Source organism: Malaclemys terrapin, chromosome 15 (genome assembly GCF_027887155.1).
Source record: "Malaclemys terrapin pileata isolate rMalTer1 chromosome 15, rMalTer1.hap1, whole genome shotgun sequence".
Lineage (NCBI taxonomy): Eukaryota > Metazoa > Chordata > Testudines > Emydidae > Malaclemys > Malaclemys terrapin.
In genome coordinates, this window is record NC_071519.1 from 34,954,649 (window position 1) to 34,972,776 (window position 18,128).

Sequence of the window (18,128 nt, forward strand, 5' to 3'; positions counted from 1 at the left end):
GCGGGGCGCCCCAGTTCCCTTGTCAGGATTAGCTCTGCGCACGCAGCCCCGGTTGGTTTTTCTCCGGCACAAGCTCGGTTCCGCCTAGGTCGGAGAAGCAGCCCCGGGGAGAGTGCAGATCCGGGGAGTCTATGGAGCCGCGCAACATCGGCTCGGCCAGCGTGGAACGCGGAACAGATACAATGTAGCGAGTGGAGGAGCTGGGGAGAGACCGGGAGCCACAACCCCCCGTAGCACAAGGGAGACCGGGAGCGTCCTTCCTTCCGCCCTTTTCCCGGGAAATCAGTGTTTATCCCTGGAGTAGCGACTGAGATTTGGGCAGGCCCCGGCCTTTAAAATGCTCCCGTACAACTGCCGGAACTCGGGGTGAGGCCCTGGGCGGCTCCCCTCCCCCAATCATGCCTCCCGGACCCCCGTGAAACCCTTACTGGCCTCCCCGAAGTTGCTAAGCAGAGAGCACCATGGAGCTGGAGCTGGGCTGGGCGGGACTGGTGCTGCTCTTCGCCGCCTCCCTGCTCACCGTCTCGGCCTGGCTGTTGCAGTATTCCCGGGGCGTGTGGAGCGGCCGGGGAAAGCCGGAGACTTCGGGAGGAGCTCTAAGGGAAGCCGGCATCTGGAAGTCCTTACTGAGGCTGCGGGTGGCCCGGGACGGAGCTCCCGAGGAGGCGGTAGCGGGGGCCAGAGGGCTCCTTGCTTCGCTCTTTGCCTTCAGATCCTTCCGGGAGAACTGGCAGCGAGCTTGGGTGCGAGCTCTCAACGAGCAGGCCCGCAGGCACGGGGTAAGAGGCAGGGAGGGGGTGCCGGTCCGGAACCGGTCATGGGGCAGTAACTCCAACTGAATTATGGGGTCAGCGTTTAGGGGGTCGGGTGTTTGGGCACCTCACAGAAATGCCACTTGAATAGCTGCTAATAGTTAACCCCATTCTCTTCCTCCTCCAGCTTTTGTGAAATTGGCCCCCAAAGAACAAAATCGGGGTTGCCGATACAGTGGCAAGTGGAATGAAGGGGGCGGGGGACTTTCATCCCTCCTCAGATTAACCTTAAAGTGCTCCGGAGAACAGAAATTGCTGTGGATTTCCCTGACTCCTGCCCAAATAGTCTTTGAATGGACAAAGGGGGTGGACCCTTCTGTAGCCCGAGTAAACTGGGACATTGGGAGCTGGGGTCTTGGCTTGTCCTTAGTCATGCAATGTTAATAATGAGAATTTAAATGCACTGAAACCAGAAATGGAAAGTAAAGTTCTCACAATTACTGTAATGGAAATTAGATATGGAAAAGACGTTTCAGCTCATCCACACATTGTGTCAGGTCTCTTCCTTGCGGGACACCTGACCACTTGTGCTATCCTATATAATCTGTTAAATGTAGTGGGATATGTCAGAAATAATCTACAATAGTCACTTTCCTACAAATGCCCATAATTACTAAAATTGAGCATACTTTAAAAATGAGAATTTTTACCCCTTAACGTTTCTGTTTTTACGTTCCACCTTTTGCTCATCTGGAACAATGATAATAGACTGGATAATTTCATTTTCTGGCTTTCATGCACTAGCCTAATACTACAATGCTACGGTTGTAAGCGCTGCAAGCATTTAAGAATACTTAAATATAAACTATTTTTGTTCTAAAAAATACCAAGATTTCTATTTAACAGTAAGTTTTGTAAAACTATTTTTCTAGTCCCCAACTCTAGGTAATGTAAAATTATCTGACATTGCCACTAGAAGGCTTCCACAGGAATCTTAACTTCTGAATTTCCTAGCCAGTGTTCACTTTAATCTTTAAGCCTTAATGTTGCATAATACTAAAACCTATGATAAAATGTCCTTAAAAAGAATATTCCTAACTGATTTCTCATGGAAACAAATGTAGCATCCCACAGTACCTGCAAGGTGATGACTTCCATTCTGCACCCAAAGAGAGTACAGGTATAGTGGGGTCCAGTATTTGAGGTTGCCTCCTGTGGTGGAAAGGTTCATGGACTTCCTGGCCTTTCTAGAGTGTTAAGAGGTTGCTATAGGCTTCTAAAAGGCTGAGACAAAATTCCCCGAAGGCTAGTTTGAAGTCATGTTCACACCAAAAATGGAGATTTACAAGTTTATTATCTTTGTCACATCCAGGACTTTGCTGCCTCAATAAGAGGAAAAGATAGATATAAAATGTGTGTATTTTTGGGGAGGGAGGGAATGTTTTATACAAGGGGAAAGCCCCATGTTGTTGCTGATTGCATTTGAAATGATAATGCATAACTATGCTGTGTGGAAGTGTAGCCTGATCAGTGGAGGTTTGAGGCCTAAACTCTCATGTTTCCATAATTATCTTCCATAGCATAAAACAAGTAACTTTCCCCTGTAATTCTGTTATTAATTCACTTGCTTCAATGTAGATTTCAGGTGATTAACCTGCTGACATACTCAAAACAGACTGGAGGGAAGGCAAGTTAGTCAGTAACATTGAATGTAGCAAATCCTGCACAGCACAGGAAGAAACACTTGTCTTGTAATCTCTCATTTACATATAAAATTACAGTAATATACCACTGATTTTTCAAATACAAAGTGAAACACAGAAATTCAGTGTTCAGAAAGACAATCTCCTGATAGGATAATGAGGCTGACTGTAGACTTTGTATATGTTTTAGCTTATTATTTATGTATACAGTATATTAGGGCTACACAAATGTGGCATATTTGTTCATGGAGGAAATGTTACAGGAAGTGATTAAAATGACTTTGTTGTCTAGACAGTAACAGTTAGCTGAATAGGGCTACCAAACTCAGTACTGACTGCCTTTCACAGTTTATGTAGCTGAAGTAGGGTTTAACCTGGCCAAGAAGCAGAATGGAATAAATAAGAAAGCAATGTTATGAAATAAGGAATATGATGAAAGTTCAGACCACATAAGTCTCTTTCAGCCTAACCACAAAAGATGATGTCAAAGTTGCTATCCAAATTCAGGGTTTGTGAAGTCCAACTTTCACAAATGCTAAGTTGAATAGAAACACTCCATTGAAAGTGTGTTGAGTAAATATTTCCTGATGTTTTTTCAATCTAAACATTGCACTGTTTAGTGCAGTGATGCATAACCACTGGCAAGGAAATTCACTAGCAACTACTACTCTTGCTTGCCTTGTCCAAGCTGAAAGAAACACAGAACCTAAACAAGCAGCATGACTTAAAAATTCTTTCTTTTAATAATCTCAAGTGTTACTAGGTAAGGAATGTTTAAAATAATATATTTAACCCAGCAGTGCCCTAGCAAGAGATGGTAAAAAGCATTTTATAAAGGTTAACAGCCTTAAAGCAGTATGTTCCTGCCCATTAACTGCCCTGCTGGGCATTTGGACTCTGCATCACAGAGGATGCAAGTACCTGGTGTGGATACCCATTCTATTGCTGTGTTCTGGGTTCCTGATGTGGTTGCACAGCCTGTCATACGATGCTATATCCAAAGGGTGAGAGAGAAGATATTATCTGTCGGGGGAACTGTATGTTTCGATGTCTTCAGCACTGGTTTTAATCTTGTAAGATACCTGTGGAAATGTAACTAAAAGTGCCTGGCTTCCTCCCTTTAGGTTTGGGGGTCTTCCCAGCCCTTCCTTTTGGGCTGTGGATTGTCTGTCAAGCAGCTCCCTCCTTGGTGCAGAGGCCCAGGGCTCCTCTTGTGGCTTTCAACCAGCTTCTCCTCCAGCAGGCCTGCTTCTCCAATTAGTCCCCAGGCTCTGAGGGGTCAGCAGGGAGGCAGCCTTCTCTTGATAATGTGTGTGTCTGCTTTGAGGGAAGAGGCAGACTATATATAGCTCTCTTTCCCAGACTAATTCTACAAGACTCCTGCTCGTGGGCCCTTAGAAGAATAGCAGCACAAGTTTTTCCCAAACACAGACTGTTTCTCAGGACCACTTCCTCTCTCCCCATATCTACCTTTGTGACTTTCCTAGATCCTTGGGTACCTCACCTTAAAGGGGCCACACCATGGAACAGGAGTGGGATGCCTCTAGTCCCTACTACCTTTAAAGGGATGGACTACCCCTGTCAAAGAGGTGTTTTGATGGGAGGGGGGATTAGCTAAACAGAGACAAAGGGTGGAAAAGGGACACCAAAAGGCCTCCATGGTGCAAAAGGGTTAAAGCATCAGCTTTTCACCTCAGGACACTTTGGTTCAAAATTAGGTCTCAAGTGAAAATTATTTTTTCACTTCTTGTCTTAAACACTTGTTCATGTTTCAGATTGGCCATTTGCATCACAGCTATGGCTCTTGGTTGGATGAACTCAGAGCTGGAATTGCAGGGCAGCTCCAGGTTAGGACAGAGATGTGTCAGCAGACTAGTGTGTCGGGAGCCCATGACTGAAAGAGCAGGGGGACTCTGGGTTAGGATGGAGGAACATTGGCAGAATTTTGCCTCAGATCGCAGGACTGTTATAGCAGATGGTCTGCAGATTGGAACTCGGGGAGCATTTGGCTCATGCTCAGGTACCTTTATAATTGGTGAGATTCTGCTGAGTGTGAAGGTTGCATCATGATTAGGTAGCTGCAGCTGGAATAATTTTTTTTTCTGAAGCTGCAGGAAAAGCTGCAGTTTGGCTCTTGTACTCTCTCCAGTTTTTCATTCCCCTTATAGTGGGGACATGTCCAGCCTCATGCTGACCTCTGATAAGGAGCAGCATCTGAACCTGCCTCCCAGCAGGTGAGCTCCCATGTCACTGTAATGCCCAGTGTTTTATCTGCTGTGCTGTGAAATAGAAGCACAGGTCTAGGCATCGTGCTTTCTGTCTGTCCTCTCCTCAACCCTAGTCATCTCTGCAGGCCCAGAGGGGGATCACTCCAAAAGCACAGAGCAGCTCACCTCTCTCATCCCCAGATAGGCTGTGGATGGAAATCAAAGTGAGGCATCTTTCTGAGTGGCAAAAAATAATGCAAGGACAGGGATGCTCAGGTTTCTCCTGAGAAGACAGAAATTAAGGTCCGGAGTCCCCTCTTCTGCAGCAAGCTGGGGGTGCCATAGCTTGAGGCACTAAAATAGTGGGATGTTGATTCTCTGGGGAGAGGGGAAGCAAAACTTGAAGGTGGTGGCTGCCATATTTACTCAATGCGGTGAGATGTCAGACATCCTGAGGGTATACTGCAAAATGCAGATACAGGTCTAGCAGCTGTACTTGTGTGACCGCATGCTTCCCAGAAGCAGGTTGCAGCTGTGGAGCGGGAGGTACTTGCCTAATGCCACCTGGAGGCAAAAGCTCTGGGAGTGGTGCCCATTTTGTTATCTCAGTACTGGACCCAACCATCACTTGTCTACTCCATATTTTGCAGAGTTCTCCCTTGTGGTTGGAGTATCGTCTACATTAAATGATCTGGGTTCATGAACTTAAAGCTTTTTCAGAGCCCTTTTTTTTTTTTTTTTTTTTTTTTTTTTTTTTTCCACTTTTCCAAATCTGGAGACAGGCAGCTAAACTAGAATTGATGCGGGGGGCAGGTAGAATCAAACCCAGCTTGAAATAATTTGGCCCCAAAACCAAATTGTTAAAGCAGATTGGTATCAGCCACAACCCCCCCCCACACACACACACACACATGATCTGACACTGCCATCTCTGTCATTGCAGTCCCTCTGTCTTTGACATGGGTTTCTTTCATGTGATTTGTGTATTTAGGGGGCTCATTTCTCTCTGCGTTCTGCCACTTAGAACCTGTCTGTCTTAGTTCTTTGCCTGAAACCCTCCTAGTGTGAATGCAGCTCCTATCTGTTTCTTGTTTCCCTAAAAAATCTTTGCTGCTGCCCTTAGTGAGTTCATGGGGTAACAAGCAAAGAACTGAGCAGATGTTCTTGTTGATGCTATTTCTTGAAAGCCACTTTGCCATATGAGATGTTTTGGGATTCTGAAGTGTCTCTGGCCCCAAGGAGAACTACTTTGTAGCTGAGACTGGGTTGCCAGACTCTATTCTGAAATATTGGTTTGGGGGATGCAGCAGCCATGGATGCTTGGGTTCAGATATCATGGGTTGCTATAATTTCCATCCCTGCTGAGATCTGAGTTTAATGGATACCTCCTGAGTGATACCTTTATGGTCCTTTTATAACATCCTAGGGCTGACTGCATAAGGAGCTGTTCATAAACAAAGCCTTTGTACCCTCTCCAGAGGGAATTCCTCTCCCTATTCTGTGTGCGCAGCAGGGTAGTGATTCCTATCTGAGCCTCCAATGGTGAACTTGTACCCTTCAGCATGACGCTGGCATAGCTACAGATATTATTTGTCATGGAATCCTCCAGCCCTTGTTTAAATCTACCAGGGCCCCCTCAGGCTTGGAATTTCACAAGCCAACTCCATGCCATGCAAGGAAGGCTTTCCTCTTACTCATTCTGAATGTGCCTCCTCTCACTGTCACCCACTTGTCTTCTTGTATGGCTGTCGCTCTGCGCTCACTGTTCTCACGTGACTGCCATGTAACACTTCTGGAGGCCTCTTGTTGGAATTGCTAACATTCCTTGAAATGGCTTTGAGATCAATTGACCTTGTTTGGGGACTAACTAGATTCTCTTACCCCAGAGTTCAGTCCAGATCACGTTTGAAGAGAGTCCTCAGCTACCACCAGCGGTGAATATAAGTCACGTGACCTGCACAGACCAGGCAGACCACAGTATGGTAAGGCACTGCCATTCTGCATTTTGCTGTGCTCTGTATCTTTTCACTGAGTGCTAGTGTATATTCTACAAGGATTATCTTGGCCTTTAAGACTTGGATAATGGAGGGGGAGTGGGGCTGCAGGCCAGGGTTGAGATGTCAGAGCTATGAGGAGAGGGCCACTCAATACTGGAATAGCTGTAGGGGCAAGCTCCAGTCTGGGATAGTAGTGGGGGTGCAAGTCAGGAGCTGACAGAGCTGACTGGGGAAATTGACACAGTGCTTGCATCTTGCACTATTCTTGGCTCTTATCAGTGCTGTTGGACTTTCAACATCATGGCCTTACAATTCAAAACAGATTTCAGAGTAGAAGCCGTGTTAGTCTGTATCCGCAAAAAGAACAGGAGTATTTGTGGCACCTTAGAGACTAACAAATTTATTAGAGCATAAGCTTTCGTGGACTACAGCCCGCTTCTTCGGATGCATATAGAATGGAGCATATATGTTCCATTCTATATGCATCCGAAGAAGTGGGCTGTAGTCCACAAAAGCTTATGCTCTAAAAAATTTGTTAGTCTCTAAGGTGCCACAAGTACTCCTGTTCTTAATTCAAAACAGAGGGGACCTTGTAAAACTGAGGAGATTCAGTAATAATACATCAAAGACTTAAGCAGCAAATTATTGAGGTAACTATGGTCACACCATGAGGACTCCTTGACACTCCTCTCCAGTCATGAGTATTTGCATTCCCCTGACTTCTCTGTTTCCCGTTCAACCCAATTCTCTCAGGGAAGCTGCTGCAGACTGTCTCTTCTCTCTTCTGTCTAGGTGTTGCACTGCCATCTGGCAGCTGATGCTGTGAAGTTCCCAGTCTCTGTCACTCAGCAGTCTCCAGCTGCAGTTTCCATGGATACCTATCATGTCACCTTAGCTCTGCTGCAGGCCCAGGTAATAATGCTAAGTTGCTGGGTTAAAGACTTCCTCTTTCCCTGTCCCTTAGCCATTCTTCCAGTCTGCAGGAGGAGGGGAAGGGCTGGCATGAGAGTCATGTTAACAATCCTCCTGTCAAAACTGTGGGTTAGCAGAATTTCCCTGAGCTGTGTGTTGAGGGAGCTGCTGTCTGAGAATCATGCTATAAAACTTGCTATAGACCCTGTCTATGTAGGCATAACAAAATCCAGTGACTGGATTTTTGAGGCATGGTAATGGCCTATTTGTGTTTTTGTAACATGCTGTTTTTTGCCAGGCTGGACAGGAAGCATGGAGTCCACATAGTCAGGCTCTACTGCAAAATGTGAAAGAGCTCTGTGACCCATCTGTGTTATAAACAAAGGATTTTCTTGTCTGCATGAAAAGAAATCCATAATTGGGAAACTGTGTGTTTAGCTCTATTGATCCAGGGTTCCTTACCTTACTCATAAGAAGTTTTCTCCCTTTTGATTGTTTCATTTATTGGGCATCTCCAAACTTTTCCCAGAGAACAGCCCTTTTAATCCCAAATTAATTTAAAAGAAAAATAACTCCCAATAGCTTCCCGCTGAGTTGTTGTTTGATCCTTCTTGAAAGCCTCCAAGGTCTGGGCTCCTTCTGAAGAAAGCATTGTTGGAAATGCATTTTCACTGAGACTGTGTTGCTCAGTGGGATTGGGGAATGGAGCAATGGAGCCTTCTGCATTGAAGTTACAGATTCAAATCCAGCCCAGATTGTATTTGCCCATTTCCAGGCTATTTGGTGCCCCAGTTGGTTCTCAGCTTTTTAGGAGGTACTAGATTATCATTGCTGTAAATGTCCATGCTCGGAACTGGCAGTGGTTGGTTAATTGGTCTCAGTGGAGGTCCTGTTTTAATAGCCAATTTGTTCTTCGTTGTGTCACCTGCTGGGCAAATAATGAGACCTGTTATAGGCTTGTTCTCCTCTCCCCAGTCTCTGTGCTTCACATAGAGGTGAGAAATCAGGATGGGTATTACTGATCTTTCTTTGGGACAGTGAGGTTTTCTGGGATGGTTCTTACCTCTCTGAACTCTGGATATCATGCTGGCATACCATAAGCAAGCCCTCTGTTTACAAAGTATTTGGCACAGATTAGTTTGTGATGGTCCTCTTTGCCCTTTCACCGTACTAAGTTACATGAGGCCCTGTTGGTGATTTAATCCCAAATCAATAAACAGGGCATCTAATAACAAGTTGATTCTTAATGGTCCTCTTTTGGCCTGAGCCAGGTGGAGATCCGTTTGGAGGAGCTGCAGAATGAGGGCCTGCTGGTGTCATGGACATTCAAGGACAGACCAGACTTGAACCTTTCAGTTGTTCCGAAACTTCAGCCTCGTGAAGTGAGCAAACTGGCTGAGCAAAGAATTGGGGCTGGGGCTGAGAACAGGCACGGTGGGCTGAACCCAGTACTGGGCTGTTACTTGGGAAAGGCGAGGAGCTGTCGGCCTTTCCTCTCTATAGCCTTGTCTATATTAGTATCTTTTGAATGATTGATTAAAGGGTGAGGGGTGGGATCTTCCACTCTTGAACTAGCGTTGGTGTAGCACCACCAGTGGCTGAGACAGTGGAAGCACTAATGTAGACAAGGTGCTAGCAGCTACAGCTGTTTTAGCTGTTCTCTCTGAGCAGGGTGAGATGCTTGTGTACTCAAGTTCTCCCAGCATTGCTGCCAGTGGTGGAGCTGCTACAGTAGGAGAGTTCCTGAAAAAAGTTAAGTATCAGAGGGGTAGCCGTGTTAGTCTGAATCTGTAAAAAGCAACAGAGAGTCCTGTGGCACCTTTAAGACTAACAGAAGTATTGGAGCATAAGCTTTCGTGGGTGAATGTCCACTTCATCAGACGCAAGGCTGATGAAGTGGGCATTCACCCACGAAAGCTTATGCTCCAATACTTCTGTTAGTTTTAAAGGTGCCACAGGACCCTCTGTTGCTTTTTGAAAAAAGTTAGTGCAGGCACAACCCACAATATTAACTGCTTAATGAAGTGGACTCTGGTACACTTGTGCCCCCTACAGCATTTCTTGTTTAATCCCTCCAATCCCATAAATCGTAATTGTGTGGTGTGTGTGTATTGAGAATCTGGCTTCTCCCAGCTTCTTCTTTCTGACTCAGTGTAGCAATCCAACTGCTGTCTCCAAAGTGCAGCAGGTTGGTCACCCATCTGTCTCACACACTTGTGATGGTGTGGGAAGCTCTAATGACTATTGTCATGATTTGGAGTGAATGCAGCTCTTAGGGAAATTACAGGAACTTGGCCTTAACCCATTTGCTTTGAAACACCGAGAGAGTGTGGATGTATGTGTATGTACACTGTATATAAACTGTACTATGTACGTAAGATGTGAGTGAGACACCTGGCTTACCCCTTTTTAGGAACCCTAGAGGGAATGCAAAACAGACAAATGGAATGGGCTGAGTATGATTCTGTGGGAGGTGGACTGGGGCCACCTTAATGGCTTTGATGAGAAATCAGGACAGCAAATTATCTTCTATGGAGGAAACTGTTCCAGTAACTTGTCTTGTTTGTTTTTTTGTGGGGGTCTTTTTCATTGTGGTTTGCTGGGAAGAAGAATGATGGGAAAGTGGATCTGTCCACCATAAAGGACCTGATTGAGGACTCAATTGTCAGCACGCAGCCTGCCATGATGGTGAATCTGAAGGCATGCACTGCTGGTAGTAATGTGGTAAGGCTCTCCTCATTTTCAGCCTGATTAGCCTGATCTTGCAACAAGATTACCAAGGTTGAGAGCATGGCAAGAATCAAAAAGCGTTAGATGTGTTTGGAGAGGGTAATACTCTCCATTATACTACTGGGATTAAAACTACATGGCTTTTAACTCATTTTTCAGGACATAAAATGGCTATTAACTGCCAGGAATTAGGAAGAAACTTCCCCTATGGGTTAAATGCATAACTGTCTATTATAGGCTTTTTCTACCTTCTTCTGAAATAGTGGATGCTGGCCGCTTTGAGATGGGAAACCAGACTAGATTAGAACATTGGTCTGATGTCTGGTAATCCTCTTTTCTTTCCCTGTATGCCTTGAAGGCAGTGGGAATTGAGGAGGATCACTGGCAGGCTCACACATATCTATTAGAGCGGGTGTGGGCAAACTACGGCCCCCGGGCCGCATCCATCCCACCAGTCATTTTAATCGGGCCCATGAGCTCCTGCTGGGGAGCAGGGTCTGGGGCTTGCCCTGTTCTGGCGCTCCAGCTGTGGAGCAGGGTCGGGGGGCGCTCTGCAAGGCTCCCAGAAGCAGAAGCATGTCCCCCCTCTGGCTCCTACGCGGAGGCGCAGCCAGGGGGCTCTGCTCCACATCCTGCCCCCGCCCCATGCACCTCCCGCGCAGCTCCCATTGGCTGGGAACTGCAGCCAATGGGCTCTGTGGGAGCGGTGCCTGTGGATGGGGCAGCGTGCAGGAGAGCCGCCTGACTGCACCTCCGCGTAGGAGCCAGAGTGGGGGCATGCCGCTGCTTCCGGGAGCCGCATGCGGTAAGCACTGCCCCGAGCCATCCACCCCCCCCCCTGCCCCAACCCTGATTTCCCTTTCCCCCACCATCCAAACCCCTTGATCCCAGCCCAGAGCACCCTCCTACACCCCAACCTTTCATCCCTAGCCTCACCCCAGAGCCTGCACCCACAGCCCTCACCCTCACCCCTTGTGCCCCAACCCTCTGTCCCAGCCCTGATCCCCCTCTTGCCCTCGGTCTCTGCCCGGAGCACCCTCCTACACCCCAAACCCCTCATCCCCAACCCCATCCCAGAGCCCGTGCCCGCAGCCAGAACCGTCCCCCCCCCGCATCACAGCCCGGAGCCCCCTCCCGCATCCTGAACTCCTCATTTCTGGCCCCACCCCGGAGCCCGCACCCCCTCCCACACCTCAACCCCAATTTTGTAAGCATTCATGGCCTGCCATACAATTTCTATACCCAGATATGGCCCTCGGGCCAAAAAGTTTGCCCACCCCTGTATTAGAGTGTTAAAGGAACACAGGAAATGGAATCTGGGCTGAAGAGTGGGGACTGGATGTGCAGGTGAGTGCAGAGGAGACCACACAGAAACAGTAATTAACAAGCTAATAGGATGTCTGACTTATTTCACCCATCCTCCATAGGCAGTGCAGACTTGTTCCCTATAGTCAATTCCTCTGTTTGCTTTACAATGTCTTAAGCAATGGTGCTCCCATAGTCACTTCCCTGTGCAGACTCCTCCACAGGTTAATAGGCTGTGAGCTGCTGTGGGACCAGCTCAGGTTCATGAGTGGCTTCTCTGCTGTATTCATGCCAGATACCATGAGTTGCCACAGGGCAAACAGGAATGCATATCATAATCGTCAGCACTGCATTTTGTTGATTGGGGTTATTCAGCCTCTTCCTTCTCACTGGGCTATGTCCTCTCTTTTAATGTTCCCATCTGGCCTGTGGCCCCTTATTCCAATCTTATGGTTGGGGAAAGGGATTAGTGGGGGTGTTTCAGTTGGGCATTGTTGATCTACCTCCCATTTTGTTCCTCAGATGTCCTGTGAAAAACTGTCCCAAGAGTCCACATCTAATATAGTGGCCCCTACGGTGTCCAAGTTGCTTCTCCGGCATATGCAGGTGCTCAACTTGAGCTGTGAGGAGGAAGGAGGTAAGAAGGGAGAAACCAGTTGACCTTCGGGGGAGGGGATGTAAGTGTGTTTGACTTCAGAGGATGAAAAGACACTTTGCTCTGATGGTCTTCCAGGTTTGGGCTGGAGGGATGCCAGCATGCTGAGCAGTATCCTAATAATTCACACTGTAGAATTCCAGTCCTCTCGTCCTCATTTCCATTTCCTCTGATCTGTTCTCTCTATCCCAGGAGGTGGGAAGCTATGCTGTGTAGCTGAGCTAGACAGTCCTCTGCAGCAGAAATGGACAAAGCCAGCGAGAGCAAGCATCTCCAGCGCTGCAGCAGCGGTGCAGTGGAATGAGGAGCTCATGCTGTAAGGAGCTGGTGTTTGCTTTTTCAGCTAAGGGAGGGTTGCAGCCAGTGTGCCAGGTTTCTGGGTTTCATTAGGGATGGGTATGTTTCAGATGCCAACTATCCTAGATGCGAATTCCTTTGTATTGGGAGAAGTTAGTGTTCATATCCCTGCTCTTCCCATCCTGAGTACCTATGCTGTTTTCCTAGTGCACCCCAATTCAGATAATAATTTCACTTCTGATTTGTAGCACTGCTGCTCTACCTCCCCATGTGTTCTTTGCAGCTGTGCGAGTGCACCTCACATTTGGAGCAGGAGCTCTCTTCTATCATCATCCACACAAAAAAATGTGCACTAAATTCTGGGCCCTGTGAAGAGGTGGAGGTGGGTGAGGCATAGGGTCAGTCAGAGGAAAGGAGTTCTTGGTTGGAAGTCTTTTGACATGTGCCGAGCACCAATCCTTCTGTTTCTATCTTGGCAGGGAGCTGGGGCCACGAAGTAAAGAGTTGAAGCTGAGAGTACTGGGGAACAGCAGTGGTGGGGAGAGTGAGTATGATCAGCCATAAACAGGATCCAGTAAGGCTCAAAATCACAGGATTCAAGAGTAATTCCTGGTGTTATAACAGCCCCTGAGATCTTTACAAGTGAAAAGATCATGAAATCGTCTCCTTGGAAAAAGGCTGGTCAGTTCATAAGACCCACATATTGAAAACAGAGTGTCTTAGTGCAATGCCAGAATGTTTGGGTTGCAAATTCTGCAGGGAATGTTCACATACCAACCCAACCTTTGACTTCATGAAAAACACTTACTATAGTTCTCAGGTTTGACATCTTCAAACCTAGATTTTGGGCCAGATGCTTTCCTTTTCACCCTTCTGATGCCCAGATACCACCAAGCCATTGCATGTTCTGGCTGAAAAGGGGAGTGGGGCATGCTACTCGATGCCAGATAAGTATTACAGAGAGCAGTCTGATTTCGGATCAGTTACACTAAGCTATGCACTAGTTGCAGGACCTGAATTTGAAGGAACTTGCAAAACTCCACCTTATTTTCACAGAATGAGGAGCCTCTCAATTGGTTTGTGGCATAGTACAAGCATAAGGCCCCATTGAGCCCTCCTGTGGTTAAGGAGCTACTGCAACTCTGAGGCTGCCTTGTGGGGGCATGGAGTTAGGTCCCCAAAGGCAAAAGGGGCTTTTGGGGGTTTCTGGGCTGAGTTTGTTCTCCCTCTCACAGATGTGCTTTTGGGACATACTGCTGTTTCGCTTGACTCCTGCAGCAAACAGCCATCTGGGAGGCTGATCTATTCCCTGACCCCAGGAGCTGGGCAGCTGCTGCCACCTGCGGCTACCCTTACACTGGAGGTAAACATATGACCTATGAAGAGCTGTGAAGTGTTCTTCCAGGGAAGTGCTGTCTAGATGACAGGTCACTCCACAGGGAACTGGAATTCAGGATCTGGGAATGATATAGTGGCAGCAAACGAAGCTTCTAGAGTGAAGACTGGTATTGCCTTCTCCTTTACTTTCTAGCTTCCCTACAGCTGACTGAAGGAGTAGTGGTAATGGATGGTGGATGGCTGGCCTTCCTGGTTCGAGGACAATGTGATATAACAAGGGACATATTTTCTTTCTGGCCTGATGAAGCTGCTTATGCAGCTATCACTTTCCTGATAGTGATGTTAGTTAGGACATTCAGTGCACAGCAGTGGGATCCAGGCTCACTCTCTGATTTCGACACTGTAGGCTTAGCAGCTAAAAGAGGAGGCTTAGAAGCTGCTTGTGTGACTGGGGATGAAGGAAAAGATGCGGGTGGGGGGAGGGGATAGTGGGTTGTGCCTCTCGGTAAGTAACCGAAGAGCAGTCTAAAGCTCTGGGGTCATAGATTATTGCTCTGTGCAAGCTCACATGCTGAGTCCTCTCACCACGTGAGCTCTGAGTGGAAGTTAGGTCTTTACAGCCTTTCTCACCTGGGGTGTCACCAAAGGTAGAGACTCCATGACTTATTTGCATCCTGTTCTCTTTTAAGCTGCTCTACCACGAGTCTCCTTTGTCCCCGAATCCCCAGTATGCCGCATCACTGCGCACCAGCATCACCCCCACCAAAAAAATCGAAATGGACCGTACCATCATGCCTGATGGCACCATTGTGACTACTGTCACCACCGTCCAGTCCAGGCCCAAGGTGGACTGTAAGCTGGGTAAGGACCGATTAGGACTTCATACAGGGGCAGGTGTCTAGCTCTGTGGTACATAGCTAAATTTTGTTGCAGTCAGATCCAGCAATCCCTGCAATCTGCTCCTTTTGCAGCAGGGAAGAAGGGTTGCTGTTGGCATCGCAAGTGGAGATGGTGGGGATAGCACTGCTATTTAACTTCCTACGAGCTACTTAAGGCTGTAAGAACGGCCATACTGGGTCAGACCAAAGGTCCATCTAGCCCAGTATCCTGTCTTCTGACAGCAGCCAATGCCAGGTGCCCCACAGGGAAAGAACAGAACAGGGAATCATCAAGTGATCTATCCCCTGTCACCCATTCCCAGTTTCTGGCAAACAGAGGCTAGGGACACGTGGGGAATCTCACTGTACCCTTGGAGGACACTGTTGGCACTTTGCTAACACTGGGAGGTAAATGTAAAATGATAAGCCTCTTTGACCACACTTGATAAAGGCCATCTGGAGATGTGGGTTTTAATCCCTGCTCTGTTTTTGGCTTTTGATACGACTTTAGTCAAATCACTTTTCCCCCCTCTCTGCTTCAATTTCCTTGTCAGTAAAATGGGGATAATACTGAACACATGTGTTTTGGGAGGTTAATTTGTCAGCACAGAGCACAGGGGGGAGGGATAGCTCAGTGGTTTGAGCATTGGCCTGCTAAACCCAGGGTTGTGAGTTCAATCCTTGAGGGGGCCACTTGGGGATCTGGGGAAAATCAATACTTGGTCCTGCTTGTGAAGGCAGGGGGCTGGACTCGATGACCTTTCAAGGTCCCTTTCAGTTCTAGGAGATGGGATATCTCCATTAACTACATATTATTATTTGACAGACCCAAATCCCCTTCCACCCTGCTGTGGGATGGTAAGAATCCCTTTGCTTGGCACATTTCTTGGCTGGGATTCCAGGTGGATTGAAGAGGAGATCTGCAGTTTGCTTCCCTGGTGTCACTGTTTAAAAATATTTCATGGGATGGGGTGGGGAAGCAGGGTATGCTAGGTCCAGTGTCTGGGCTGCTACATTTGTCTCCTCTCTGGTGGAGATCACCCCTCTCAATGTGTGTTTTTTGGTAATCAAGTCCTGCTGGATGTAAGGGGTCCAATGGAGTCCCCCAAAGAGTTCACCTCCCTGTGTTTGTATGGGGAAATGGTGAGTTCATTTCATCCTCCTCAAAAGGCAGGTGACCTCAGCTGTGGCCCGGCTCCTCTTCCTCTTCTTCTTTCTTAACTTTGTGCCTCTCTTTCCTTTTTGAGTCTAGATTCACCGTCGAGATCCCCATCCAAAGTGGAAGTGACAGAGAAGACGACAACAAGGCTTTCAGAGAGCAGCTGTCCCAGCAGTGCCTCACCCAGCAACAGCTGTAAGTGCACAGGAAACTTAGATCTTAATCTGGAACAAAGGAGCTCTCTCCTCCTTCACAGGATTGAGTTGGTGAGACTCATCAGCAGTGGCCAAATGCAGCTCATCCTCATGGCCCCACTGTGTCCACTGCAGGAGGAGCCTCTTGGATTAGAATGTTCCATATGGTTCTGCATTCCAAACCTAGAGTTCTTCATGATCATTGAAGCAAATTTCCTGAGTTACTCTAAGGGGAAGAGTGGATTAGTTAAAAACCCAACCCTCTATTCCTTGTTGTCAGTTGTTGGTTGCATGTATACATGCTGTCCCAGCTCTGCACAGATAGCTGACACAGCAGATCTCGATAGAACTGCCAAAAAAGAGACAGACTCTCTTCTGTAGGAAAGACGTTCAGCCAGGTTTATTGTTGATGAAGCACAGTCCTAATATCCCATAGACTCTACAGGACCACTAATGCATGTATTCCCGTTACAATGGACTAGCTCAGTGAATGGCGGAACTTGCCATTCCCCCCTCCTCAGCCAGACAGACACCCCTTCTGAGACCCCCCCCCCACCCTTTACACACTGATACAAACAAGTTACCTATTATCCTTCTGACTTGGTTAGTTACCACCCTTTACCTTGTACATGTTGATTAGATCAAAGCATCTCTGTCCATCACTGCTGTCGTCCTGACCTTATCTTTAAGAGGGCCAGTGTGTCCCTGTGCCATCTTCGGGGAATGTGTTTACACCATATCTTGGTATTGAGGTGTTCTGGCACTAACCTTCTGGAATATGTTTACGTGAATACTTAGTGCCAAGAAGTGCTTGTGGTTTTTGCAATACCAGCCCTATTTCTGCCAGGTTTTGTGAACCTGACTTCTGCTCATAGGTTGACTCTTGCAAACTTTGTTTTCTTCGAGTGATTGCTCATGTCAATTACAAGTAGGTGTGTGTGCGCCGTGTGCACAATCATCGGAAGGTTTTTCCCCTAGCGCTACCCATCGGGTCAGCTGTGGAGCCCGCTGGAGTGGCACCCTTATGGCGGTGAATATAGGTCCCTGCCAACCCACCGCCTCTTCAGTTCCTTCTTACCGCCAGTATCAGGGGGTAGCCGTGTTAGTCTAGATCCACAAAAACAACAAGGAGTCCGGTGGCACCTTAAAGACTAACAGATTTATTTGGGCATAAGCTTTCGTGGGTAAAAAATCTCACTTCTTCAGATGCACCAGTGACGGTCGTTGGAGCTGCTTTGTTCTCTTGCCTTGGGCAAGCTTTTCTCCTAGCAAACAGTTGTTCTTGTAGCCTATATAGTTAGTTAGTTCATAGATAAGTTTCTGTTGGGGGTTACCCCTACCCCCTATTTTCCTACTCCCGTCCGGGGACTGGGGCATGCCTCGGTCTCAAGGCTTCAAATCCTGCGGGTCTTGCCAGAAATCTATGCCCAGGGAGATCCTCACGACTCCTGCTTGGGGGAAGCCCACCAGACCTACAAGTGCAAGATCTTTAGGACTGAGTAGGAAAGGAACTTCAGACTTAATCTTCTTATGGAGTTGGCTCTCCATCCCCAGCTGGCTCAGACTGCGTTGGGATCCAAGCCCAGCACTTTGGTGTGGAGAGCACCAGTCCAGAGACCCGGGGCACCAACAGTCTCCGGAACCGAAGACAAGTTTGGCAACTTCTCAGCACCAATCTCACTTGCCGGTGCCACATAAGAAGCAGAGAAGAGCTGAAAGGGGGCCCTTGCCAACAGTCTGAGCAGGGCAGTGCGAGGGTGCCTGCAGACTGCATCCCACGTCCGGGCACTCAACTCCTGCTCAGGGGCACCTGGTACCACTGACTCCAGCTGCCCAGGTGGAAACATTGAGTCCATTTCTGTTGGACTCCCTGGGACGGGAGAACTAAATCGGGGAGTTGAACATGCCGTCCACTCCTGACACATATGAGGCTGCCAGCACCGATCACCGGCACTGTCCCACATGCCACCGCTGTGGAGCCTGAGATCAGACCTTGAGCTG

General features: G+C 47.7%; 1 protein-coding gene across 4 annotated transcripts in view; it reads left to right on the forward strand.

Annotated features, from left to right (window-relative positions):
* Nucleotides 1-9: 9 nt before the first annotated feature.
* The window catches only part of C2CD2L (C2CD2 like), a 29,675-nt gene continuing 11,556 nt past the window's right edge, over nt 10-18,128 (forward strand). The window contains exons 1-11 of one of the 4 annotated variants that reach the window (XM_054004845.1): nt 10-779; nt 6,549-6,644; nt 7,452-7,571; nt 8,843-8,953; nt 10,179-10,295; nt 12,129-12,243; nt 12,454-12,577; nt 13,038-13,102; nt 13,794-13,921; nt 14,625-14,757; nt 16,027-16,128. In XM_054004845.1, coding sequence (XP_053860820.1) covers nt 462-779; nt 6,549-6,644; nt 7,452-7,571; nt 8,843-8,953; nt 10,179-10,295; nt 12,129-12,243; nt 12,454-12,577; nt 13,038-13,102; nt 13,794-13,921; nt 14,625-14,757; nt 16,027-16,128 — 1,429 coding nt within the window. In that variant the 5' untranslated portion in view covers nt 10-461. Of the gene's footprint in view, nt 780-6,548; nt 6,645-7,451; nt 7,572-8,842; nt 8,954-10,178; nt 10,296-12,128; nt 12,244-12,453; nt 12,578-13,037; nt 13,103-13,793; nt 13,922-14,585; nt 14,758-16,026; nt 16,129-18,128 lie in introns of all 4 variants that reach the window. The other 3 variants (XM_054004846.1, XM_054004843.1, XM_054004844.1) reach the window with 3 other exon arrangements.